Below are 25784 nucleotides of genomic sequence, written 5' to 3' on the forward strand. Positions count from 1 at the left end.
GGGCACTCGTCAGGCAAGTGCGGACGTGGCCGATGACTATTTTGCAAATCTAAGCACGACGAGAAACACGCACACGACTATCATCACGAGAGTGCACTCTTGCACGCGCCACAGAGAGACGACCACACCCACCCGCACAGAGAGATATTAGAGAGACAGAGAGAGAGGGAGAGAGAGAAAGAGAGAGAGAGAGAGAGAGAGAGAGAGAGAGAGAGAGAGAGACAGAGAGACAGAGAGAGAGAGAGAGAGACAGAGAGATTGAGAGACACCTCCACAGGGTTGCCTTCAAAGACACCACGCGCTGTCCTCTATTTTTCTATTTCGCTGTCTCTCTGTCTTTTTTTCTGTCTTTCTGTCTCTTTTTTCTCCGTGTCTCTCTTTTCTCTGTCTCTTTTTCTCTCTCCTTTTTCTCGCGTTCTCTTTCTGTCTCCCCTACGCACTTGGTTACACTCTACGTCCATCTCGAAGGGATTCTTCAGCACCAGGAACGCCGAGAACGTCAGTACAATAAGCCAAATAAAGACCCATAAACATCTAAACAAAACCGCATTCCGAAAGCAGCAGCAGCATGCAACAGCATGCAACGTTGGCTGCAAATAGCCTTCACCCCTCCTCCTCCCTCCCTCCCTCCCTCCCCAAAAGCCACACTCGCAAAATCCCCACCTGTCTTCGGAAAGCCTCTTCTTCCCTCTCCCAAACTCCCTCGCTTTTCTCCCGCCCCTACTCTTCCTTCTTCCCTCTTCTCCCCTCTCTCCCCTCTTCCTCTTTTCCCCCCGCTCCATGCACTGTCTGTGCCTGTCAGTTTCTCACCGAATTGCTCTTTTGAGAGGTTCCTTTGACCGCAGCACGATGGTGCGCATGCAGAGGAACACGGTCGCGCCGGCTAGCGAGGCAGCGAGCGGTGCGACTAGCCAAGAAATCACGATATATCCGATTTGCTGCCACTTAATGGCATGCACATTTCCCGAGGCTAGACCGAACCCCAGTAACGCTCCAACGATAGAGTGTGTCGTAGAAACGGGCAGCCCAAAGCGATTCGCCAAATACAGCCACAAGCCTGCACCTAGGAGCGAGCAAAGCATTCCCAGCATGAGAACGGAAGGGTGCTCTTCGAATGCGGAGAAGTCTGAAGCCACATGACGGATAGCAGAGCGCAGACAGACGCACATTGCCGCGAAGGAGAGAAGCTGTCTGGCGCAGCCTGCGATCTTCAGAGACAGGAAGCAGCAGCAGCAGGAGGCAAGTGGAGGGGATCGCCGGAAAGCCGGCTAGCTAGCTGGCTGGCTGGCTGGCTAGCTGCTGAGTAGCGTTCCCCGGAGGAGGCCTTTGGTCGCGGCTTCGCAGCGCGATGCGCGCGGCGCGGAGGATCCTCCTTTCTTGGCGGCGCATTCTGTCGGTGAGGGAGCGTTTGGGAGAAGGCTTTTGTGCGGCGCACCAATAATCTTCGACCTGATAGAGTCTGTAACTGCAGCTCCAAGAAGAGTTGCTCCCAGCGTCTCGAGCGCAGCTGCCATGGCGATGGCTGTGGAGAGGGGTATGGCTTTGGAGCCGACAGAGCTGCTGAACGTGTTGGCAACATCGTTGGCGCCGATCGCGAAGGCAGTGAGGAAGCAGACGATGCCTCCCACGACGACGATCCAGAGGAAGTCTTGAGGAGCTCCTGACATGCCCTGCAGCAGCTCTGGCCTCAACGCCATGGTGCGAAACTCCCTGAGAGACTTGCAGAACGAGCAGCAGGAGGGTTGCACAGTCGGCTAGGAAGGAGAGCAGGCAAGTCGAGGGGCATGCGCGGCTTGAAGTACCCGAACGTGAGGGTCGCTTTCCACTACCACGCCATTGCTCTTGAGGAGACGGTGAAAGGACTGTACACTGGAGTAGACGGGGCTGTCGCGTGGCAGGCTTGCGTCTGTTGGTAACGAGGCGTCGGCGTCTTGGCGCGCGAGTCTCCTTGAGGCCAAGGTTCCCTTTCCGAAGAGCGAAAACCCCTGCTCCACTCCCAGGCGAGCGCAGCTGTGGCGCTCTCTCTCCTGCCGCAGAAGAAGAGTCGGAGAGGCAAGGCAGGGAGGAGGGGGGTGGGGAGGGAGGCCTCTCCACCCTCTAACAGGGAACGCCGCGCGCGGAGACAGGACCCATTAAACCCGAGGGAGACACTGAGAGATGCGACCTACAAGGCTAGAGGGAGAGAGCGCGCGGAAGGAGAGAGAGAGAAAGGAGGGAGCGAGTGACCAAAGAGAGAAAAAAGAGCGAGGCAAACCTTCCACAGACACCCGCCAAAGCCAAACGAGCATGTGTAGGAGGGAGAAGGCGAGCAAGAAAAGAAGCAGTGACGCGCCAGTGACTTCGGGGCTTTTTGCGAGAAGGCATCAACCACCCCGAAAGTAGGAGCAGGATGATGCGGGGAACCTTTAACTCGGGAGGCTTCGGCGCTTCGACAGCCGACCTTCTAGCCCATTTAGGCCGTGATAATTCCAGCAATGCCCTTTACAGCCGCTGCTGCTGCCAAAAATCATCGCCGCAGTCAAGCGCCGCGCCTTGCGCTGTACATACACTGCAGCAGCGCCCCACGATACGAGCTGCTGCAGTCGGCGGGGCGGGAGGCAGAGGAGGCACACTAACGGGCTGCCGTCGGCGACTAAGGACCTTCTGCTTCGATTTGCAGCTCTCTTTTCGCTCGTTTGGACGCAAAACACAGTCTTCTTCAATGTTTTCCCGCTTGTTTTCCAAAAATCAACGCTTTGACTGCCAGCGGCCTCCCCCCTCAAAGACCCCCTTGCCATCGCCTTCTTCCCGTCCTTCTGGCCCCGCCTGCTGCGCAGCGTCCTTCGTTGAACGGGCGAGGAGGAAGCTCGGAATTTTGTTGAAGAACTGCGCCTCAACGAAGCCAGACGCGCGGCTTCTGCCTGCAGCACATCTTCGCCTGTCTGCACGCCTCGGTTTTTTTGCGACGCTGGACATGTTCTGCCCAGCGACGCGGGGGGAGGCTCACTCAAGGGCGGAAGGGGGGAAGTTCATTGCTCATTAACGGCGACAGACCAAGACAGGGCACATGCCGAAAAATCGAACGCGCGTCAAAGGCCTGAGCCTAGAGGCCTTCGTAAAGGCAGCCTTGGGAGCCCCCGCGAAGGGGGATTTCTAGAGGCTCCTTAAAGCAAGCGACAACACGGCACTCTGGAGGCAGCGGCCTTTCTGTGCCAGCACACGCGTAGAAACACACGACCCTAGTTGAGGCAGGCTAGGCCTGTCGTGAGACCGTGAAGAAGGCAGTCCTTACTCGCGCAAAAAAGGGGCGACGCACCAACCACTGCCACCCCTAACACTTTCCTCCTCCCCCCGAGTTGTTAATATTCCCCCTCTCCCCTTCCCTCCCTTACGGTTCTTTCGCAGCCTCAGAATAAGTCGCAAACCTAGAGTCCGCTTAGCTTCAAAGGCCCTCGGCAAGAGGCGCACGTAGAACAAGGCCTCGCGCCTCTAAGGCCCCACGTAGAACAAGGCCTCGCGCCTCTAAGGCCCCACGAAGAACAAGGCCTCGCGCCTCTAAGGCCCCACGAAGAACAAGGCCTCGCGCCTCTAAGGCCCCACGTAGAACAAGGCCTCGCGCCTCTAAGGCCCCACGTAGAACAAGGCCTTGAGCCTCTAAGGCCCCACGTAGAACAAGGCCTCGCGCCTCTAAGGCCCCACGTAGAACAAGGCCTCGCGCCTCTAAGGCCCCACGTAGAACAAGGCCTTGAGCCTCTAAGGCCCCACGTAGAACAAGGCCTCGCGCCTCTAAGGCCCCACGTAGAACAAGGCCTTGAGCCTCTAAGGCCGCACAAGGTCTGTGGCGTCAGGAGTCGATGCGCCGAAGAGCTTGCGCGCATTTTTCTTTACGGGGCTTCGAGAAGAACCCGTCGATGCATGCCTCTGTATCTGAAAAAGTAGGTGTGCTTGCTGCACACGCGCATGCATTGTACATAAAGAGCCGCTCCTGGAGCGGGGGTTGGGGGGCGGTCAGTCCCTTCTAAAAACGTGGACGCCTCATGCATGCACATAGTGCAAGGTCAAAAGCTGCGGGCTCCCATGCCCGCCTCCCTAGGAACGATATGCCTTGTTTGTCAATCGCAAACGCTGCTACGCCAAATAATATGCGGCGCTGCTGCTTCTACTCGAGACTGAAGGCCTCTTGCCCCTCTTCTCTATCCCCATAAAACAACTGGCTGACGCAGCGACAACCGACATACGTATCAGTATTTCTTTTGCAGCAGCCTCGCTCACTACGGCGCAGCCGCTGAAAGTAAGAAGACAGAAGGCGCAGAGTCGAAGAAACTCTCCGAGCTCCCTCTCAGCAGCATGCGCGTCCACTTTTCTCCCCTGCCACCGTCTCTCGCCCTCCCCATTTCGTGTGCCCCTCGCCGTCGCTGCCACACGAAATGTGCAACTAGGGGTGTTCAAAAGTACTGAGCACGGTGCAGACACAACGCAGCCAGTATGACACCCGCCAAGGACCTCCAGAAATCGGAAAAGAGGCAGAAAGGCACGAAGGAATGAAAGCCTGTGCGCCTCACAGCTGCCCCATTTCCCATGTTCAAATTCGCAGATCTACCTGCCTGCAGAGCCGTTCCAGCGTCTGTCGCGCTGGATTAAACACCTCTTCTTGGAGCACTACGAGGAGGCGACACCTCCCACCGTGTCTGCTGCCCTCTTTATGGCCTCTGCGAAGTAGCCTGCTGTTTGACACTCTGCGCAATCCCTGGACCCTTACGGCGTTGCTCCTTCGAGAGCTCCCTGTACAGCGCAGTAAACGACAGACACAAACGTGTGCGCACGGCGTCTGTCCCTAGAAAGCAGACTCCCTTTCCCCAACCCACGTTAGAAATACCCTCGCTCTTGTATTTTTTCCCCCTAAAAACCATTCCCTCGAGACTCTCTCGAAAGGCCCTGCCGACCGCCGCAACAAAAGAGCTGCAAAAAGAACGCTGCCCAGCTGTACGGACAGCAGGGCAAGAAGGAAAAGCAGACGCACTCGAGACGCTGCTGCAAAAGCTGCAGACGGCGCGCGGGGAAGGCGTCGAGTCTCTGAAAGCTGCGAGCAGCATGCGGCAGCGACACAACACTAAAGGCCTCATACTGCAAGAAAGATGAAAGGCAGGCGGCCTAAGTGGAGGATGGCAGTTCGCCGTTTCCCTCCAACAGAGGCTTACAGCCCTCAACCCTGCTGATCGTTCGAGAAGAACTGCGAAACATGCAGTGGCGATGAAAAGAGGATTCCACAAAAGCGCAGAGACACCGACGTCAAGCGCATCAACGCCAACTGCAAAGTAGCAACAGCAGCAGCTGGTGCTGTTGCCAACTTGCGGTTGAGAGAGAGATAGATAGATAGTTAGAGAGAGAGAGAGGCGCTCTCTGGCCTCCCTGAATGCGGCGTTTTCTGCATTCGACAGCAGCCTTCACCCCAGTGTGTTGTGCTGTCTCAAGGCTTTGAAGTACACCTGCAGCGACTCCTGATGAGAGCGGGAAGCACCAGCTGACACGCAGAAGACTGCTCACCGAACATCAGCCTTCAGCTTTTCCAGAAGCGGCGTCAACTGCTCGTCTGAGAAGGGGCCGCTCTGCTGCTTGACTCCTTTCGCAATATCGCTGTAGAAACGCGAAACATCGGGATGCTGCCGCAAAAACAGCAGGAAGGCGTCTGCTAGCTCGGACAGCTGTGCAGCAGCACCCCACAGCACAAGCAACAGCGGATATGCAAATGGAATTCGCCATCATGAGTAGGTTTCCTACCAGCATGGCAAAGGCGGCGCAGGCAGGCGAAGCATGCGGCGGCAGACAGAGAAGCGCGAAAAAAAGAGAGACAGAGAGAGAGGCAGATAGAAAGAGAGAGAGAAAGGTGCTCAGTGCATTCGAGAAGACGAAACACAAATGTCGAACAACAGGGAAGTAGAGCAGCGATGCCTCCGTGTTGTTTGGCAGTAATGAAGGGAAGCAGCATGTGCGTGGCGCATAGTAGCGCATGCAGCAGAGGAAGGCTGCAGATTTTCGAGGTAGCCAAGCAAAGGCAGGCAGGTGCATGCGCGCGGAGAGAAAGACGGAGAAGAAGAAATGTAATTTTAAAAGAGAGCAGCACACGGGCCACGGAAGATCACGCTGCGGTAACATGCAAAAAATTCATCGAAATTTTGCACACACACACGGGGTGTACAGACACTGCGCAGGAGGCCCCGAGACGCGGCAGTCCATGTGCAGAGCAGGAGAAGGAGGATGCGAGAGAGAGACATTGGAAAAAAAGCACAAGGAATAAAGACACAGTTTCTTCTCCTCGTATGAAAAGCACTCTACGTCTAAGACTAGACTACCCTATACGCCAGCTGCGCAGCGCAAAAGGCTTTGAACTACGCAGGCAGAAAACACAAGCGACGAAAGGCGGACTCGTTGCTCTCTCCATGCCTCGTGCCGTGGCCTTAACTCCTCCTCCGGAATGCCTTGGAAAAGCTTTTTAGCGGTTTGCAGCTTCTCGAGCACCTGAGCAGCCAACGCGTTCGGCGCATGCAAAGGCAGCACCTGCGATGGATGCGACGCTCGAGGAAGGCGAAATTTTGCGGACCCTTAACACCCCTCTGGCTTCAGCAATGCCTTCTAAAGAGGCGAGATATGGAAAAATAAACACATGAGGACGGCGGCCCCCTCATGCTGCAGTGCCTTCTTCGCTAAAAAGCCGCCTTCGAACGGCCGCAAGAAGCCCCTTCCTTAGAAGGCGGGCTTCTCCCTGCTGTACATACACTGCGAAAGATGCTGCGGGATAAAATGCCTTTCGGTGCTTGGAAAGACGCACTGGCCTATGTAAATGGGGCAGGTTGACTTTCTCGCTGCCCTTCTCTCTCCTCCCTACTCCCACCTACAGCCCGTCCCCAAGGCCTCACTATATGTGAGTATATATATATATATATATATATATGCGTGTGTGTGGATGTATGGATGTGAGTGTACATGTATGTGTGTATGCATGTGTATGTATATGTGAGTGTATGTTGATGTGTGTGTATGCAGGTGTATGTATATGTGTGTGTATGTATGTGAGTGTATATACGTATGTGTGTTTGTATATGTATGTGTGTTTGTATATGTATGCGAGTGTATATGTATGTATATGTGTTTGTATATGTGAGTGTATTTATGAATGTGTGCATATATATGTGAGTGTACACATGTGTGTGTATATGTATGTGTGTGTATACATATGTGTGTATATGTATGTGTGTGTATACATATGTGTGTGTATTTATGTGTGTGTATATATGTATGTGTATGCATATGTATATGTATATATATATATATGAGTGTGTATGCATATGTATATGTATATATATATATATATATATATATATGAGTGTGTATGCGTGTATCCATATGTGTATATACGTGGACACACGTATATACACATGCGTGCATGGATGTAGATGTACAATATATGTGCAAATCTATAAATATATATAGGCCTGCCTCCCTCCCTTTACCACTTTTAGCAGAGACTGGCCTTTCTTGCACGAGTCTCCTCTCTGCCTGGAGGTCGCCTTGCGATACGGGGGCTGTGGCTGCAAAACACTTACCCCTGCGAAAGGCAGCGCAAGATCTTCGTTCGGAAGCGCTGTAAGGCGGGATGCAAAGAGCGATACTCTTGAAGTGCAGAACTCCCTGAAAGTAGAGCAGACAAATCAAGAAGAACGACGCGACGCCTTTCGTGAGTGCCTCAATCGACCTCAGAGATGCCGATTTTTGTCATCTGGAGGCGGCCTGCATGCCTGCGCTATTACGTTTCTTGTAGAGCATTGATGCATGCATGTGTGCGTGCACTTAAATCGCCATTAACATTTGAAGCGGCACCGCTTCAAATGTAAATATCCTGAAGCGGCCTGCAGGGGTATCGCGCGCGACTCCCCAGAAACAGCCAGCTCCCCCCCTACGTCTGTGAGAATCGTGCGTCAAAGTACTGCAACAAGGGGTAAGGAAGGCAGGAGGAAAGAAAAAAAGGGGACGGAGACGTCGAGAGGCAGCATGCAACACGTGCACATGCATGCAGAACTCATGATTCCCAAGCGAGCGGCGAGCAGAGAGATGCAGGCAGAATACTCTCGACAGCAGGGGGGAGGAAAGCAGCGGTACAGACAGGACCTAACAAAGGCTTTGTAAAGCTCCTTCTTTTCAGATTCCGTTAGACTGTTTGTGCCGAAGCGCGCATCGGACTGCAGCAGCTCTAGAGGCCATTCGCTACCGTCAGAGCTGCACATGCGCATCCACAAGGCAGGAGGAGACAGAAACTGGCGTCTGCGCAGCCTCCAAAGAGGCTAAAAGACGCGCACACTGGCAGCGAAAGACTCAGGAAAGGCGAAACTCCCCAACAAGGCCAGCCCTAGGCACCTCTGCCATAGAGGCGAGCTTCCCCTCCGACAGCGGAGACGGAAAAAACGCACATTATAGGAGTGCATGCACATAAAAATGGGCATGCGGATGTATCTAGATGTGTATGCACATAAAAATGTGCATGCGGATATATATACATATATATAGATGTGTATGCGCATAAAAATGTGCATGCGGATATATACATATATATAGATGTGTATGCGCATAAAAATGTGCATGCGGATATATATATATATAGATGAGTATGCGCATAAAAATGTGCATGCGGATATATATGCATATATATACATGTATAGGTGTGTGCGACACCCCTCTACGCTTCTGGTGACTACTGCATGCGAAAGCGTGGAGTGCTGTGGAAGGGGCATGCCGAGAAGGAAGTGTGCAAAGCAGAGGGAGCAGGAAGGAGGCTGGACGCCTCTAGAAAGCAGCTCCTTCTGAAGGAGCAGTGCCTGCTGGTGTCGCTTAGAGAGGTGCATCAGCACAGCAGGGAACTGCAAAGGCCTCCTTTAAAAGCGCAAGAAGAACTGAAGCAGCACAGGGGATAGCACTGGCTCTGCGCGAGGCAAGACGATCTGCGCTAGGAAGCAGAAATGGTTCTCAGCACGCTTTGAGCGATACACACAAGCCCTCGTAGGCCTTGCAAGCCTAAGGCTGCCTTTTCCCTTTTGACATCCGCCGCATGCGCTTAATATAAGCAACGTAGGAGGTGACCAACTCATGCTTCTCTCGGCGAGAAAAGAGAAATCTATGCACAGACCTGTCGGCATATGGATTCTTGACGCGCTCGACCAGCATGTTCCTGCGGAGAGAAAGTGGAAAAAACACCCCACGAAGCGCTTGCAATGTCGCACTAGAAACCTCCACGCCTGCAGCATGTATGTGGCGGACGGCAAAAAAAAGCCCCTCTTTCTCTTTCTTCTCCCCTCTTCCCACCACAGACACGCGTCTGTGAGCAGCCAGGCGTCGTGCTCCTTCGACCTCACGTGAAGGCTGTAGCGGCATCTGCCTTCAGAAGCTTGAGCTTTTTTGTTTCAGCGTCATCCAGAATAGAGGAGGCCCCTGCTACTCGCTTTCTCTCCAAGCGAGCAGCCGTCAAGTCTTCGCATGCCTCCTGATACAGCTGCTCTCTCTCCCGTGCAGAGGCCTAAGACGCACACGCCGAGCAGCAAACACACAGGCAGCTGCACTTGAAGATCAGCGATTATCTATGAATATGCATACAAACAGAAACATAAACATATGCATATACATATACGCATATATAAGTACATCTGCATGCAAAGAGCCGCACAAAAAGCAGGCAGTCTTAATGAGTAGCGCCAGACATCGAAACTACGCGACTAGGCAGGTTGTACAGCAGCCTGAAGGACGGAAGAATGCATCGACTCGTAAGAAAAAGCCCTCCCTTCTCCTCTCCCCCTCACTCAACGCTGTCGTGAACCTGTGTGAGCGAGAGCCTCCTTTCTGCGCATGGGTGTGTGGTGCTCTTGCTTGCTTCGAGCGCCGCAAAAGCCTTGCAACTGACCACTTGCGTATATAGGGGGTGAGATCGAAACTCCCTTCGACGCAAGGGCCAGTCCTCAGAAGGAAATGCCTGCAGCTGCTCCCTGAAACGCATGCAGACACCGCATCTCATCAACTCTCTCTCGCCACGTCTGCACGGCACTCCCTGCAAAAGCGCTGAACGCCATTCCTCTTCCTCAGTCATACCTCGCTGCTCCTACAACACCCTGCCAGCACCAAGCAGCTTCAGACTCTCCGCAGAAATACTGCCGAGGGCCCCATGCAAAACCCCTGTGCACTACATGCATGGAAGCCACTTTACATTGCCGCCTCAAAAAGCGCGGCAGGCAAGCAATCTACTGACAGCCCATAGGCTCATACATACATATATATACATTTACATCCATACATACATATATATACATTTACATCCATACATACATACATATATACATATACTTTTACATCCATACATATATATATATATACATTTACGTCCATACACATACATTTACATCCATACATGTATATATATACATTTACATCCATACATATATGTATACATACATATATATGTATACACACATATATCGACACATATATCTATGTACATACAGAACAAAGGGCCCTCAAATTGCATGAACGGGGACGACTCGTGCAAATCTCTGTGGATCACGGACTTGACGAATTTCTTGAACTGGCGGCGCAAAGCATCACGCGCTTCATTCTTGTCTTCCCGTCTTCTTGCAACCATTTCCTCAATGAGTCGCTTCCGGATCGCTGCCCACTCCCCCCGGGGGATTGCGCCTCCCTGCCAGCGCTCGTCGTGTCCAAACCTGCAAAATATCCGCAATTGAATTGATAGCATAGCAGGCAGCTCAGAGAAAAACGCATCATGCGAACGCACATATTCACATACACATAAACATCTACATAGATGCATACAGTGAGAGACATTCTCTGGATGCCTAGAGGCTGCAGCTTTAAAAAAACAGCTTAAAGTTTCTTTGCCCACTGCTCTCTTCTAACAGCGGACCCTAAAGTTGCATCATGTCCGCATATTTTTGCTCGTGCAGCCAAATGTGCATTTAGCCCTCCTATATCTTCCAGCAGCCTTACTCTCCTTTCCCTATCACTCTCCACTTGCCCTCTCTCATTCTGCCCCTATCTCCCTCTCTCATTCTGCCCCTATCTCCCTCCCTCATTCTGCACCTATCTCCCTCCCTCATTCTGCCCCTCTCTCCCTCTCTCATTCTGCACCTATCTCCCTCCCTCATTCTGCCCCTATCTCCCTCTCTCATTCTGCCCCTATCTCCTTCTCTCATTCTGCACCTATCTCCCTCCCTCATTCTGCCCCTATCTCCTTCTCTCATTCTGCCCCTATCTCCCTCCCTCATTCTGCCCCTATATCCCTCCCTCACTCTGCCCCTATCTCCCTCTCTGATTCTGCCCCTCTCTCCCTCTCTCATTCTGCCTCTCAACCCTCTTACCACTCCCCCAATTGCAGCGCATGCGTGCAGCTAAAAACAATTTCCACGCTGTCGTAGAAGACCCCCCTCCCTTTGACGTTCACCTCCTTTCTAGGGTGTCTACGGTAGACGAAGAATGCACATGGCCTTGAGCCTTAGCCTCATCGAGCAGCGCTCTGAAGGCGTCGATATGCTGCAGCGCACCAACGGCAGCAGACACGCGCATGCAAATAGACGCGCATCCTCCTACGCGGCTTGTGCCTCTAAAAATGCGACATGGCAGACGGCAGGCAGGGAGTCGCAGGGATAAAATAGAGGGGGCAGGGTGTATCATGAGCAAGGTCTCGAAAATAAGCGCATGCAGACTGAAATAAAAGCTATTTAAGAGAAAGAAGCCCACAAGAAAGCGTGCCAGCAACCGCGCACATTCACACAGAGAGTTGCACTGCCCGTCTGCCTCTTGGTATGTCTGTCTGTGTGTCTGTTTTTAACTGCAGTTCTAAAGCGCTTTGCAGCAAGTATACCTCCTTCTGGCCTCGACGGCTTTCTGCGGCGAGCTCTTTGATGCACCGATCAAACAGACGGCGGCGTTGATCGGCTGTAATGGCGCTGAAGCGCGGCTGATACACCAGGCGTGGCAAACACTGTGGCAGCAGAAACAGCATGAACAGAAACAGCATAAACAGAAACAGCATGAACAGAAACAGCATGAACAGCATGAACAGAAACAGCATAAACAGCATGAACAGCAGAAACAACGCTACATGTAATGACAGCCCATAACGAGCCACCTGCTCTAGGCGAATCAGCAGCGGCCTTCGCTGAATTTGGGAAGCACTTGGTCATACATATATATACATATATACAGATAGATATATATATACAGATAGATATATATATACGCTTGCTACGTTGCACATCCTATCCTGTGCAATGTAGAAGGCAGCACGGCAGTATTTCACCGTCTGCAAACGCGCGCAAGCAGCGGTATAACCGAACAACTATGGGGGCAGCCGCAGCTAACAACTACCTTCTCATAGACAGCGAAGGGTCCAAAGTTTTCTTCCCGCAACATTTGCTTGAAATCTTCCATCCGCCTGGCCAGTCCCATTAAGACCTCGAGCTCAGGATTCGTTTCTTGATCCGAATCATCATCGGATGAATCATCGCTGTCTTCAAGCTGCTGCTGCTGCGTCTGCTGCTGCTGCGTCTGCTGCTGCTGCGTCTGCTGCAGCTGGTGCGCACTGGTGGCGGTGCTGCTGCTGCTGCCGTTGCCCCTCATTGCAGCAGCAGCACCAGCAGCGGCAGCCGCTGTCTCTTGCTGCTTCTGCTGGAGTTGCCGCTGCTGCTCGTGTTGGTGCTGCATCTGCTGCTGCATCTGCTGCTGCTGCATCTGCTGCTGCTGCTGCAGTTGGTGGCATTGCTGATGGGAAGGCTGCGGAGGCGCCGCAGGCAAACCTTCATCCTCGTCGGGAGCCTCCCAGTCGTCAAAAGCATCCAGTGCTGCTGCTGCCTTGTCGAGCCGCTGCAGCAAGTCTTTCACCTCCTCCGGAACCTTCCACACAGCAACCCGTGTTTCCTTGTTGTAAAAATACTTCTTTCCACCAGACGTCCTCACTCGCAGCCTGCGCCACACACACCCTCCAAGCCTTTAAAGCGCAGCCCCTTGTGCGCCAACTCGGAGGCGGCACTGCTCGCAATGCAGCAGGAGGCAGGGGGCGAGAGACGCTGCGCTTTCAAAGCCAAACATGAGCAACCCCACCAAATAAACACCAAGAGCGCATGCAGAGAGCTGCAGGCGGTTGTCGCCGTGCGATTCGCTGAACTGGCCGGTTCTACACGCCAACGCACTTACCAAGAAGTCTTGCCTAGAACCTCGAAGCTCTCAGGTTTGCCGATATCCTCTGAAGCAGCCGCCACTCCTTCACTTGAAGGCGCCCCCAAGGAAGCAGCAGGTGCTGCTGCGGAGCCTCCTACCCCGTTCTCAGCCTCCTCCTGACCTGGCCCTCCAGAACCTGCTGCTGCAGTTGCTGCTGCTGCACTCTGCTGCTGTTGCTGCTGCCAATGCATCAGGTACATTTGCTGCAACTGCCAAAACTGCTGGAACTGTAGCTGCTGCTGATGCTGCAGGCTCCCATTCCCTTGAGGCGTTTGAGGCGGCTGGGCCCCTGCCCCCAGCTGCTGTTGTTGCTGCTGCTGTTGCTGCTGCTGCTGCTGCTGCGCTTGCAGATGCTGATGTTGGTAATGAGTTCCTGGAGGCTGGGGAGGAGCTGGTGGTGCCGTGCAGAGCCGCCCCGATGAGAATTGCTGCTGTGGCGGGTAGACCATCTGCATCGGAGGAGCCGGGGGAGGTTGCTGCTGCGGCTGCTGCCAGTATGCAGAGGCTTGTTGCTGCTGCTGCTGCTGTTGTTGTTGTTGCGGGGGGGGTGGAGGAGGCATCGGGGGTCCGGGAGGCGCCGGCGCAGCGCGAGACCCTTGAAGAGAAGCCAATCCAAGTCGCCTGTTGTGATGTTGCTGCAGCCGCTGCTGCTGCTCCTGGTATCGCAGCATGGCTGCATGCCTCTCTGCGTCGGCTGCTGCCGCCGCAGGAGCGCCGGGGGGCCCATTCGGAGGGCCTCTCGTCTGCGCCTGCATTCGCACAGCTAAACGTGTTCTGCGTTGCTGCGAGGGTGATGAGATGACGCAGAGGGTACCGCCGGTGCAGTGAAGCGCGATCCCTAGGCCCTTCTGCAGAACTGGGCCTGGGAAGGATGCAGCGCTGTCCTCTTCGGAGGCTCTCCGCTTGGTTTACAGGCCGTCAAACAACTCCTTAGTGCGCGGGAAACCCGCTAAACTCGAACCCAGCCGCCAGAAGCAGCGGCAACGGCGCCGGCTCCCTGCAGGGCTGCATGTGCTATTTTACTATCCAGCCCCTACACTTCCTGGAACCCTCATGCTGTCCGATACCCAAATATGCATCTTTTGAACTCTAGTCATGCATATAGGAGATATCGCGCCTATTCTAGCTTCTGCCTACCGGCGCATCGCTGCTAATTGAACGCCTCGCAAGTGTCTATACACTCCACAGGCCGAGGCGGCCTGCATCGAAACTTCATGAAATACGCGGTAGTTCGGTGGATCTGACCTGTACAGCTCAGGTTAAAGGCTAGGAGCTTTGCTCTCGGGGCTTAGCTGGACTTTTCCAGTGCAGCATCCCCCCGGCTGTGCTCGCACCGTTGCTGCTGCGAGGCATTCAGAAGCTACAAGAACACCCAGGTCCTGTGGGTGGACCCAAAGTAGGAACAAAGACGGGCCGGACGGCTACTGGTGGCTGCAGGAGTCATGTCGGAGCTTAACAGCCATATGCCACCATCCCGATACGGGCATCCGCCAGCACAGCAGCACTACCAGCAGCAGCAGCTGCTGCAACATCCGCAGCAGCAGCACCAGCACACCGGCAAACGCCAGTTGCAGCAGCAGGCAGGCAGCACTTCGGAAGAGGACGACGCCTCTTCACTGAGTGGCAGCAGCAACTGCAGCAGCGGACCGGGAGGCAGCGAGGATGAATCACGCCGCGGGCCTTGTACCCTCCCTGTTCAGATGCCTTTGGGCCCCTCTGCGGCAGCACCAGCAGTAGCCGCGGCAGAGGCTGTGTCAGCCGGCTATGCGCAGCCTCCTGCAACGGTAAGACGGAGGGGACCACGTGTACGCTGAAACCGCGCCCAGCCGGGTGCCTTCCTTTAGTGTTCTCACGCCCTTAGCCTAGGTCTCTCTCTTTCCGCTTCTTTTGTCACCATGCAGTATTGTGCCATCACTGGCGTGCAATGCACCGTCGCTAGACTCCCACCCACTTCTCTCGGCTAGGGGTAATTGAAGAAGGTGGCTTAGGGAGGGTGAACGGTGCTGGCAGCGACTCTGGGGTGTGATTATTTGAACTGGCCCTGGCGTGCCTGTAGCAGGAGGGAGGCCTAGTGTTTCTGCTCTGGTACAACTGGCATGGCTGCCGGTGCTTTGGGGGACGTCTCTGATGCGTGCAGTCGACTACAGGCAGCCGTTCAGAAGAGCGTCACAGCAGACGCGTTCGCCGGGTGTATATGAAAGGTAGGAAGGCTGTTTCCCATCTGTGCTTCGCTTTTTTTGCGAATTAATTTTTCGTTCATGGGGCCTCCCCCCGTTGCCTCCCCACCTGCCCCACCCGCCTTCGGGGTGCGTCGTTACTCTCGACTTTCCGTTGCACCGGCAAACTCAAGGGCGGCATTCATGCGAGCTGTAGTTACACCGTAGAGCGTAGAGCCTTTCCTTTTGCCGTCCACGCGGGTTGCTGCATTGTTCTGCTATGGGGGCTTTCCGCTGCTCCTCTTGCAGCCGTGCGGCTGTTGACAAAGATGTGCATGATGCTGGAGGATGATCGCGTAATTTCTGCATCTCCCGAAGCGACGGCAGCAAAAAAGCTGGGAAAGCTCTTGTAAGGCGGTGACGCTGTTGCCCCTCGCTCGTGTTGCGTGTATGTACCCAAGGTGTACGTACAAGGGCGTTTAAGGCTTTCCGCCTGTGCCTCTGATCCTGCCTTAGAGAGAGTCGGCCTCTAGACACGTGCTTACACGTAGACACTTGCATGTGCGCACATGGCGAAGCTGTCCTGTTGCCGCCTAGCCCCTAGCTGTACTGCCGCGAACCCATAAACGGCATGTAGAAAGTGAAGGCTTATAGTGAAGAGGCGGAGAGGGGGGATGGCAAAACTCCCGCCGTGCCGCTTGTGCGGGTGATCGCAGGATCCGGTACGATCGTCTAGTAGGGCGTCTTGAAGGGCTTGCTGCACGTGAGGGCCCCCTGTCTGCTGCCACAGTTCCGGGGGGCCTCTTAAAGGCCCTCGACGACGATGCAGATCCGCGAGAATGGATAGAAGAATGCGTCTTAAAGCCGCACCGACGCGAGAACAACAAGGCGAGGGGATTGCTGCACGCCCTGGGAGTACGTCTACACATAAATCTATATCCACGGGAGGCTCCTGGATCTTTCAACGGGTTGGCAGAGACGGGAAAGGTCAACAACTGGCAGGGCAGGGAAGCACAGTAGGGTCGATAGATGTGCGGGTGCTGCTTTCCGAGAGACGCGCAGGGTAGGGCAAGGCGGAGAAATATTTTGAACACACACCCCTCTGACTCCATGTGGTGGCGCTCTCTGCTCAGTCGTACCAGGCTTCCATTCTCCACACCATGCGATGGGAGGCCCTGGAAAGGCCCCTTGAGCCCCTCCATCGTCTCCAACCCCAGGGGATCGCGTCTCCAGAGACGCAGACACCCTAAGTTTCGAAAGGGCCTCATTCCTCCCCTTTTTCCCTCTCCCTCTTGGTGGAATCCTTTGTGCATTTCCTCGGGGCCTCTTTTACGGCCTCAACCTCTCCTCCACCCCTGCCCCTGTCGAAGTGCTGCGAAAGCCAGCGGCATAGGCCTAGTCCCTAATCCTCAAAGCCTGCAGGCCCTACGCATGCAGACAGTGCTGCAGCAACAAATCAAAAGAGGGGGGACTGAGCGACCCTGCCATCAGTGGCAGACGCTTCAACGGGATACGTCCCCCAACTGCAGGCAAGGGGGTGGGCTCTTCTAAGCGCACAGACAAACACCCACGCACACGTGTACACATTGGCACATCAACACGTATGCGCATCGACACATACGCACCTATGCAAATAGGCACATACACACCTATGCAAATAGGCACATACACACATATGCACATGGGCACATCGACACATACACACATAAGCACATCGACACATACGCATCTATACACATAGGGACATCGACACATACACACCTATACACATAGGCACATCAACACATAGGCACATACACACATAGGCACATCAACACATAGGCACATCAACACATAGGCACATCGACACATACACACCTACACACATAGGCACATCGACACATCCACACGCACATAGGCACAGAGGCAGGTTTAACAGCAACACGGGTTCCAAAGGTGGAGACGCCTACTGCTTGCCATGCGTCCTCACGCGTGCAGACGAGGTGGTAGAGCAGCTGTGATGAAGGGCTTCTAGGCCCTTCAAGGCCTCATACCATTCTCCAGCAGGAGCGCAGGCATAAGGAGGGTCCAAACGAGAGCCCTCGGGAAAGAAAACATCAGGAGAGATTTTTCCTGTGGAGTGCAGAGCATGACTCCTCCGCCTGGGTGGTGCTAGCCATAGCACCTGCAAACTGTGGCAAGCCGTCGTCATTGCGGCCTCTGCCGCCTCTTGTACATCCGTGGAGGTTTCCAGAATTCCAAACTCTTGCGTAATACGCCAGTAGTGTCAGGCCCAACTGCACAGGCGGCGCATGCTTTGCCTGTCGAAGCCAGTTACCGTGTATGTTCACATTCTTGCAGGGTGGCGTCTGGTGCAGAATGCCTTCTTGTGAACCCTTCGAGGCTACCTTACGCACTATGTGGCCTCTCCCACCCTCCTAGTGGGCATGAGACTTCTCTCTCGCCCTAGGCGCTTCTCGTGAACGCGCTAAACAGGCAGTTCAGCTAGAGTTGTGCGTCTATATTTTCTGAATCCTTGAGATTCGCCGTGCTCGTTCACAGCTGCCTCTACATCTTGCTCTCCATCTCCCCACACCCAACTTTTAGCACTACATTGAACACCCTAGCGGCGCGCACGCATCCGTGTCTTTTAAAGAACGCAAAAAGATGTAGGAGGGGCCCCTAATAGGGCCCCTCACCTCGTAGCCTCCCTTTTTTGGAGGCTCTCTCACTGTGTGCCTGGTGAAGAAAGACGCTTCGCGGGGGGGTGGGGGGAAGGGACAGCGACGTCGAGAAAAACCCTGCGCTGTAGATCTACAAAAGATGGATCTCCTCCCCCTCCTACGCCTTCTTCCCCCCTCCTCCCCCTCCCGTCATGCCCTGTGCATCCCTCCTCCTCTCCTCCCCCTCCTGAGAGGGCAGCCTTTTGTTTCAGCAAGGAAGCGCAACATGGACTCTAAGAAAGCGAGACAGCGCGTGCTGCGGTTGCAACCTTCCCCCCGAATCAACCGTCACGCATGCATGGCCTATCCTTTCTTGCAAAAAAGCCGCGCCAGGTGGCTTCCTTCCCCAGCCCCCCCTACTTTTCATGACCAGTAGACGTCTCCCCAGTACTCCCAGAAGGGGCCTCGCTGCTGTCTGCTCTGGCCTCGGAGCTTTTTGCTCCAGGAGCTGGAGGAGGAGGAGGTGGTGGTGGAGGAGCAGAGGGAGGGGGAGGGGGAGCAGCGGAGGCAGTCTCGGCTGCCTTAGAAGCTTCCTGTTTGCGTTGTTCAGCTCGACGTTGGCGGGCAGCAGCCTCTGCTGCCGCAGCTGTGGCCTGCGCCGCTGCAGCGCGACGGCGCTCCGCAGCAGCTTCCCGCTGCTGAGTCTCGAGTCTGTCAAACTCTTCAATAAGGCGTGTCTGCTGGGGTGACAAAGACGTGGGCAACTGCGCAAGCACGCAGCAGTGCGCAACACACACAAGCAACACGTTACGCGTGCAAAGAAAGGCCAGGCCCTCTGTACCGCCAACCTACCACCTTACATGTAGATATACATATATGTAGATAGATAGATATATATATATATGTAGATAGATGTAGAGATATACAGATATATACATATATGTAGATGGATAGACGGTTGCCCCCCGCAACCGCCAATGCCTCGTTCCTCCGCCCCCTGCCAGGGTCTGCTGCCTCTAAAGACTGCATGCGCAGCAGCAGCAGCGCCTGCGTGTAGATGGCAGCGCAGCGGAGGAAGGAGGAGGAAGGCAGGCAGACAGGGAGGCAGGCAGGCACAGCGGCAGCAAGGGCTGTGGGGGGCCTCTACCCGAACACGGGAATACATAGGAGGCCCCTAACAGGGGTCCTAGCAAGCGACAGACTGAGCAATAAAAACGCGTGCTCCTCTTCCCCCTTCCCCTCTCCCCCTGGTTTCAGCCTAAAGGAACTGGCTCCAATCATGCACTCCGGATCACAGGCTTACACTCAGCTGGAAATGAACAACAATATCTCCATGCGCTCCCTGGTGGTGCATGCGCACGGGGCCTCGTCCTCTGAGAACCTTGACGGTTGCGGGGTTCGTGTTCGGCGATACGAGGAGCTCAATCTGTCCGTCCAGCGTGGGTACTTCCACGCGTCCCCCCAGAAGGCACTGAGCATGCAATATGCACAGAAGGAGGAAGGCGCAGCTGGAAAAGCGATCGATGCATGTCTCGAGCAGGGCCAGGAGAAGGGGGCAACAAGCGGCATAAATATACATATATATATATATATATATTTAGCGCTCACAGGAGGCCAAGCGAGGAAGCCGCCCTACACCCCACACACCATGCAAAAATGGACAAAGCGAATGAAGCCTCTTACTTGCTTCACAGAGAGAGGAACGTCAACGTGAAGATCGTCGTCTACCCATCGAAACACGGGGTGCGGCCGCACGCTGATCTGCAGCACAGTGGCAAAACACAGAGGAGCGAAGAAAGAGCAAAATAAAAGGCTTCACGCGCGATACATATAAATGTACACACGCTATACGCGCATTAATCACCAGAGCGCGCCCGCGGGAGAGCGGGGACTGCATCCCTGGTCCGCTTTCTCGACAGCCTTTTGCGCAACAACAAGACTACATCGCGTTGGCGGTCTCATCAAACGACGCTATCAACGCTTTTGACGGACTGCGAAGAGCAAACAAAAGATGTCGAGGGGATAAAGAGAAGCCTGCTTGCTTACACTAACAAAAAGATGACCAGATTTCCCACCTCGTTGACCAGCATGGCCTTGATTCGGCACGCGCATCTGCATGCCGTGTCGAACACCTGAATAAGGCACCCATAACAGCAGCAGCAGCAGCAAGATCAGACTCACAGAATGCACGGAGCAGCGCTTCCTCGGCAAACAGGAGAGGCCCCCCGACGAGCGCCTCGCAAAAGGCCCCCTGGAATTTTTTTCCGCAGCCCTCAACCTCTGTAGACGACTGGAAAAACGCGCTTACCTTTGGGGATGTCAATGCTGAGCGTTCGGGGCTGCATGCGAACCCCTGCGCCTCGGCAAGATCTGTGAGTACCCACCAGTTCACAACACATACACGCATACACTATATATACATATGTACTCGCGTGTATTCAAGCGGTGTGCAACTAGTTGGAGGAGTGATGGAGTGCAGCGGGAGAAACCTTGCAGCGGAAATTCACCAGAAAACCTTTGCCCCTCCCTCTTTCTCCCCTTCTCCCGTTATTCTCTCCCTCTTTCTCCCCTTCTCCCGTTATTCTCTGCCTCTTTCTCCCCTCCCCTGTCGCCTCCCCTGCCTGCCCGCGCGCGGGCTGCTGCAAGTGCAGCTCGAGACTGAGCTGCCACATGAGGGATGCTGCGAATCACTCTACGAACCTGCAAGGATTTGTAATAACTTGGCCGCTTCCGGAGCACTGCCGACAAGGCACTCCTAGAACAATGGGGCCCCTCTCAACCCTCTGCACACCGCTTCCACCACAGCCCCTGCAGCGCTGCACTCCGCTGCTCCCCGCAGCGCTTCCCGAGCCGCCGCATGCGTCGCACTGCGTGTTGGCACTGAATCGTAAGGTCTGCATGCAAGCACAAGGCCACGTAAATCGCGTGTTTTCTCACACACTGCGCTTTTTGGGATCGAAAGCAAGAAAGCCTCTAAGTCAAAAGCCCTCAAGGGACGAACAGGGGGCCCCCGTGTAAGGGCGTTTCGAGCTGCACTCTCTCAGGGGCTGGCAAGAGCGCGAATGAGACACGCAGAAACTCCCCCCCCCTTCCTCCCCTGCCCCCCTTCTTCCCCCCAATAACCACCTCCCTCCACCACTTATGGCTGGCATCTAGGGAAGAAGAAGTCGACCCAAGTGCGCTTAAACACACCGCACCTTCTCGCAACCCTTGACAGCCTCCATGAGGTCTAACCCCAGTTCTGTCTGGATGTCCTCCCCGCGCGAGGCCCCAGTGGGCCCACCCCCAAAGGCAGACGCAAACGACTGGGGGCCCCCCCCCGCGTAGGCGCCTCCCCCGCGAGCCATAGACGCAAACATCTCCGCAAAATCGGTGAAGAGCATCGAAGGGTCAAAGTGCGCTCCACCCCCAAAACCTCCTGCAACAACAACAACGAACGCAGCACTCAACAACGGCGGCCTGTTGCACACACGCACCACCACTGTGCAGCGTCGAAAGCACTCCCCCCCTCCCAGGAGAGACAGATCAGACGAAGAACCTTCTTCCCAGGAAGAAAAAAAAAACTCTTGAGCCAACAGCCTCACCTGCACCGGAACCTCCAGCGGCGGCTCCCGCAGCAGCGTCCTCCGGGGAGATGCCCGTCCTGTCATAAAACTCCTTCTTCTTCGGATCGCTCAAGAACTCGTATGCGCTGAAAAGGAAAACGCGGAAGGCGCACACGAACCCATAAAAGCACACACGCATACATATACAAACACACATATAAATACACACATATATAGACATACACACACACACAACCCTTCCCAAACGAAAGCACCCCGGCAACGAAAAGCCGCGCAGGCAGATAAGCGCCAAGCAGATGCTTTTAGAGGCCGCAGTGAGCAGATTTTTTTCCACGCGGAGTCAGTTGCCTCTGCGCATCGCCCGTCGCTCGCCGCTCCTAAGGAGACAACCTCTGTTGCCGAGGGCGTTAGCGGCGCAGAAGTGTGCCCGTAGTCGATAACAGCGGGTCGGCTGTGCGCCACTGAGAGACCCGCGCACTGTCTCGCCAGTTCGCGACGCAGTCAGCTAGCCCTTCGGGCTGCATGCACTGGGCACCTCGCCTGCTCGCTGATACGCTGTTCAAGCAAGCGAGCGACTCAGCTGCTCCGCGATGCGAGCAGCGGAAGGCCTCCAAGGAGGAGCCTGAGGGCCCCTCTCGCTACGCGCGTAGCAGCCAGCACGGCTAACATCCTCAAAACACGGCGCGCACACTTGCGCGGCCAAAGCCTTTGCCAGGGTTTTTGAGGCAGGAGGGGCCCCTCTAAGGCGAAAACAAAGAGGGCCCCCTACCCGCAAATGGAGACAACCTACGCCGTTATGTTCGCCATTGTCTGCTTGGCGCTTGGGCTAGGATTCAAGTCCGGATGATACTTCTTTGCCTGTTCTCTGAAGGCTTTCTTGACCTCGGCGAGGGGGGCCCCCTTGCTGCAGCCAAGGATCTCGTAGGGGCATTTCTTCGCGCTTCCCCCCGACGCGCTGCTGAGGCCCCGCCGCTCCCGTCGAGGGCCCCCGCCCCCCACATGGAAGCATTCCGCGCGGGGGAGGGCCCCCTTTGCCAGGGGGCCCCCAAGGATCCTGGAAGATCCCCCCCGCATCTGCGCCGCGAAGGCGGCAGCTGCGTCCTCGGTGCTCGCAGTGGCTGTCGCCTGCCTGCGGGGCCCTCCGGAGCGGAGGGTCTTTTCAGAGGGCGAGGAGGGGGCCCCCGCCGCGGGAAGAGGATGCACCGAGCTCTCAGGCCGCTCGGGAGGGGGCCCCTCGGGAGGGGGCCCCTCCCGAGGGGCCCCCTGCAACCGTTCTTCCAGAAGGTGCGCGCTGTACGTCAGCTTTCGCGCCTTCCACTGCGTCCCCAGACCTTGCAGCCGGCTGTGCACGGGGGCCCCCGCCGACGCGCGAGCTCCCGACGTCATGAAACCTGGGAATCTAAAAAAAGGGCTCAAATGAAGGTGTTTCAGGGGGCCCCCCGACTCGCGCGCGGTCTCCTCCTTCTCGCAGAGACGCAGCTGGAGAGCCGCTTGCGGCCAGGCATTTGCAGCGAGCCACTTGTTGCTGGAAGCCGCTGCGAGGAGGAGAGCGTTCGCAGGCTCCGCGGCAGAGGCGGCAGCAGCTTTCGCTGCAGCTGCAGCTTGACCACCCAGAGGGGGCCCCGGGGGCCCCGCGGCACCTGCTGCCGTCGCTGCCGCGGTGGCTGCAGTGCTGCTCGAAGACTGCTGCTGCGCCGTCGCTCCCTCGGCCAGAAGGACGCGGTTGAGCGCTCGAAGCAGCAGGGGACTGCTGCTCGCGCACGAGAAGAAGAAACCTCGCTGATGCTGCACTCCCGCAAACCTCCACTTAGGGGGTGCCTGCAGTGTTTCCTGACCCAGCAAGCCCGTGGGGGGATGCCACGGCGCGAGCCGGAGGGAGGGGCCTCTCGAGAGGGGGCCCTGCTGAGCGTGCAGCTGCTCCCTAGGGGCCTCCGGCTTTGCGGCGTCTTCGTTGTTCGACGCGGGGGGCCGGTGACTGCATGCACGGCCAAAGCAGCCAGCTTCCGTCGCTTTCGCGCCATGCCGACTGCTCGCCTCCGGCTTGGCGCGTCGCGGGGGGCCCCCCGAGGCCTTGCAGGGCCCCAAGCGGGGCCCCCGAGAACGGAAGGCTGCCGGGGGATTTCTCGCGGCTGTGGGCCGTTGGGGGGCAGGGGGGATCCCCTGGAGTCGGTGGAGCAAGAGAGAGCGCGTCATCGTCGGCCGGAGGGGTGAAAGAAGGCGCTCAAGAATTCCTCGGGGTGTCTATACATGTACGATATGCATGGAGGACACGTTTTCACGCCCTAAGAAGATCCGCCTGAACGCCCTACACATCGCTGGAGGGAGGCCTCCGAGGGCCCCCCGCGCCAGCGCTGCTCCACAGGCGCGCGTGGGCAGCTGGCAACGACGAAAAGGCAGATGCGCGCGAGCGAGGGGAGACTGAGGAGGAGGCCTCGCCTTTGAGCCTGTTCTCCCTGTCTCTGTGTAGCGCGGTCGGACGTGGGGTTTGAGTCTCAGTGTTTCGAGGGGGCGCTTGAAGGAACGTGAGCACCGGTGGAGTGTCAAAGCCTTGCGAAGCAGCAGTATTGCTTCAGATGCCCTTACCGACGGGGTCACACTGCTAAGTCGAAGAGTGTGGGGCTATAAGGTACTGCTGCGGTTGCTGCTGCGGCACCGGCTTCCACGCAAAATGTCGAAAGATACGGTTAAAAATCTGAATTGTACGTGTATTCTATGATAGTCATTAGGGTTCTAGCGTTTTTAGCGCAGCCGCGCACGGAGAAAGATTTGCTGGTTGCATCGAAGGGCCTTCCCAGCGCATGCGCGAGAGGGGGGAGGCCCCAGGGCTTGTGCAGCAATCCTTTCCAGTTTGGCTGTCGTTTGGCATGTAAAGCTCGTTTTGAGGCTCTCTTTTAATTAGCGGCTTGCTCGGGGCGCGTTATCCACGGGCGGCTCCGTTCGTGGAAGTCGTAACCACTGTGCGCGCGTGTCTTCGGGGGTGGTGCGACTTGAACAAATCTTCGATCATTTCATGAAAGCAGCCAATCAAGAAGGCGAATCTTCCTTGCTGTGCCTCCACGGAGGAAGAGATCCCCTCTTCTTGATGCCGTAGCTCCTGCCGGTGTGAACAGGGAAGGGACGGCCTGCCTGCCCCCAGGGAGGAGGCCACTGGTCGGCGTATGTACACCCGCCACCCTCTCCCGATACGCTACACAGTAGGCACTTGCTGCTGAGCACATGACCTGGCGAGGAGAACTGACGCGATCCAAAAGCTAATAATGTGAGGACTGGGACGTATAAGGCCCACACACGCAGAGTGAGCACTCTGTGTGTCCTTGCAAGCCGGTCTTGTTGTAGAGCCACGCTGCTTAGGCGCCTCACTGCCAGCTCTCATGGCGGTAGACGGATGGATGTCAACCACGCTACCTGTGCTTTGAGTCTCTACCCCAGGCCTTCTGTAGGTAATCCTCCTTCCAAGGTATCCATGGGAAGCACTCAACTCTGCCACACGCAATGCAAACTTAGCTTAGCATTGTTTAGTGCTGTCAAAAACTCCCGCGCTCCATGAGCAGGCTTCTCATCCTTCCACGTGTGACACGAAAAAGACCGCTAGGGAGGGCGTAGCTGAGCTCTCTTCGCACGCCAACCATGCATAGCCAGTAGCACACCCATCTTACGCACACCACAGTTGGTCTCTTTGTATCGGGCTAACAGGACGCTGCACACGTACTTCGGCATACAAAAAACAAACCGACTAGTCAATTGCTTGCTAATTACCAGGCCCGACAACGGGTGAAGTAGAACACGTTCGAGGGAAGCTTCGCCCACGATCTTCTACCAAAAAACGCCATTTGTTGGCCGTGGCTTGTGTTGCGAAGGGATTTGGGCTCAGTAAGGGGTTGGCAGAGAAACGGCGACTAGAGTGTATATGTGAAGTTCCCTGTGTTTTACTGAAAGGGTGCCGATGTTGCCACATGAAGGACGTCATCTATAGACGGTAAGAGGCACAGAACGAGCCCCACGAGACTGGAGATAGGTGGAGAAAGCGGGTGTATCGGGACCGATAGAAAAAGCAAATGAAGGAACAAGGGGGATAGAGGATGCCGGAGATTTGCGGGGACAATCAAATAAGAAAATTAGAAGCTGCGGGCGAACAATAGCCAAAACACGGATGTGCGCAATCTGAGAGCAGT

The 25784-nt window shown here is 55.6% G+C and overlaps 4 protein-coding genes across 4 annotated transcripts; 1 reads left to right on the forward strand and 3 right to left on the reverse strand.

The window, feature by feature from the left end:
* Positions 1 to 499: 499 nt before the first annotated feature.
* LOC113147188 (sodium-dependent phosphate transporter 1-B-like) lies at positions 500 to 1697 on the reverse strand. The gene is made up of 3 exons (XM_026336887.1): positions 1436 to 1697; positions 977 to 1126; positions 500 to 819 (listed from the first exon to the last, which is right to left on the reverse strand). The coding sequence occupies exons 1-3, from the start codon at positions 1695 to 1697 to the stop codon at positions 500 to 502; spliced, it is 732 nt and encodes a 243-aa protein (XP_026192672.1).
* Positions 1698 to 4679: 2982 nt separating this feature from the next.
* LOC34617927 (pre-mRNA-processing protein 40C) lies at positions 4680 to 14453 on the reverse strand. Its single transcript, XM_026336888.1, has 17 exons — positions 14409 to 14453; positions 14215 to 14281; positions 13755 to 13843; positions 13225 to 13469; positions 12400 to 12994; positions 11894 to 12013; positions 11474 to 11562; positions 10581 to 10736; positions 9839 to 10004; positions 9381 to 9541; positions 9155 to 9196; positions 8143 to 8250; positions 7581 to 7665; positions 6403 to 6495; positions 5524 to 5681; positions 5000 to 5059; positions 4680 to 4761 (listed from the first exon to the last, which is right to left on the reverse strand). The coding sequence occupies exons 1-17, from the start codon at positions 14451 to 14453 to the stop codon at positions 4680 to 4682; spliced, it is 2361 nt and encodes a 786-aa protein (XP_026192673.1).
* Positions 14454 to 15733: 1280 nt separating this feature from the next.
* Positions 15734 to 16654, forward strand: LOC34617926. The gene is made up of 3 exons (XM_026336889.1): positions 15734 to 15813; positions 16121 to 16319; positions 16538 to 16654. The coding sequence occupies exons 1-3, from the start codon at positions 15734 to 15736 to the stop codon at positions 16652 to 16654; spliced, it is 396 nt and encodes a 131-aa protein (XP_026192674.1).
* Positions 16655 to 18462: 1808 nt separating this feature from the next.
* Positions 18463 to 24412, reverse strand: LOC113147189 (chaperone protein DnaJ-like). Its single transcript, XM_026336890.1, has 12 exons — positions 24348 to 24412; positions 22910 to 23003; positions 22403 to 22767; positions 21631 to 21737; positions 21244 to 21461; positions 20747 to 20940; positions 20355 to 20416; positions 20093 to 20178; positions 19751 to 19807; positions 19350 to 19517; positions 18648 to 18810; positions 18463 to 18554 (listed from the first exon to the last, which is right to left on the reverse strand). Exons 1-12 carry the CDS (start codon positions 24410 to 24412, stop codon positions 18463 to 18465), a joined length of 1671 nt encoding a protein of 556 aa, XP_026192675.1.
* Positions 24413 to 25784: the final 1372 nt, after the last annotated feature.

Source organism: Cyclospora cayetanensis, unplaced genomic scaffold, assembly GCF_002999335.1.
Source record: "Cyclospora cayetanensis isolate NF1_C8 unplaced genomic scaffold, CcayRef3 CcayRef3_contig_152, whole genome shotgun sequence".
Classification (NCBI taxonomy): domain Eukaryota; phylum Apicomplexa; class Conoidasida; order Eucoccidiorida; family Eimeriidae; genus Cyclospora; species Cyclospora cayetanensis.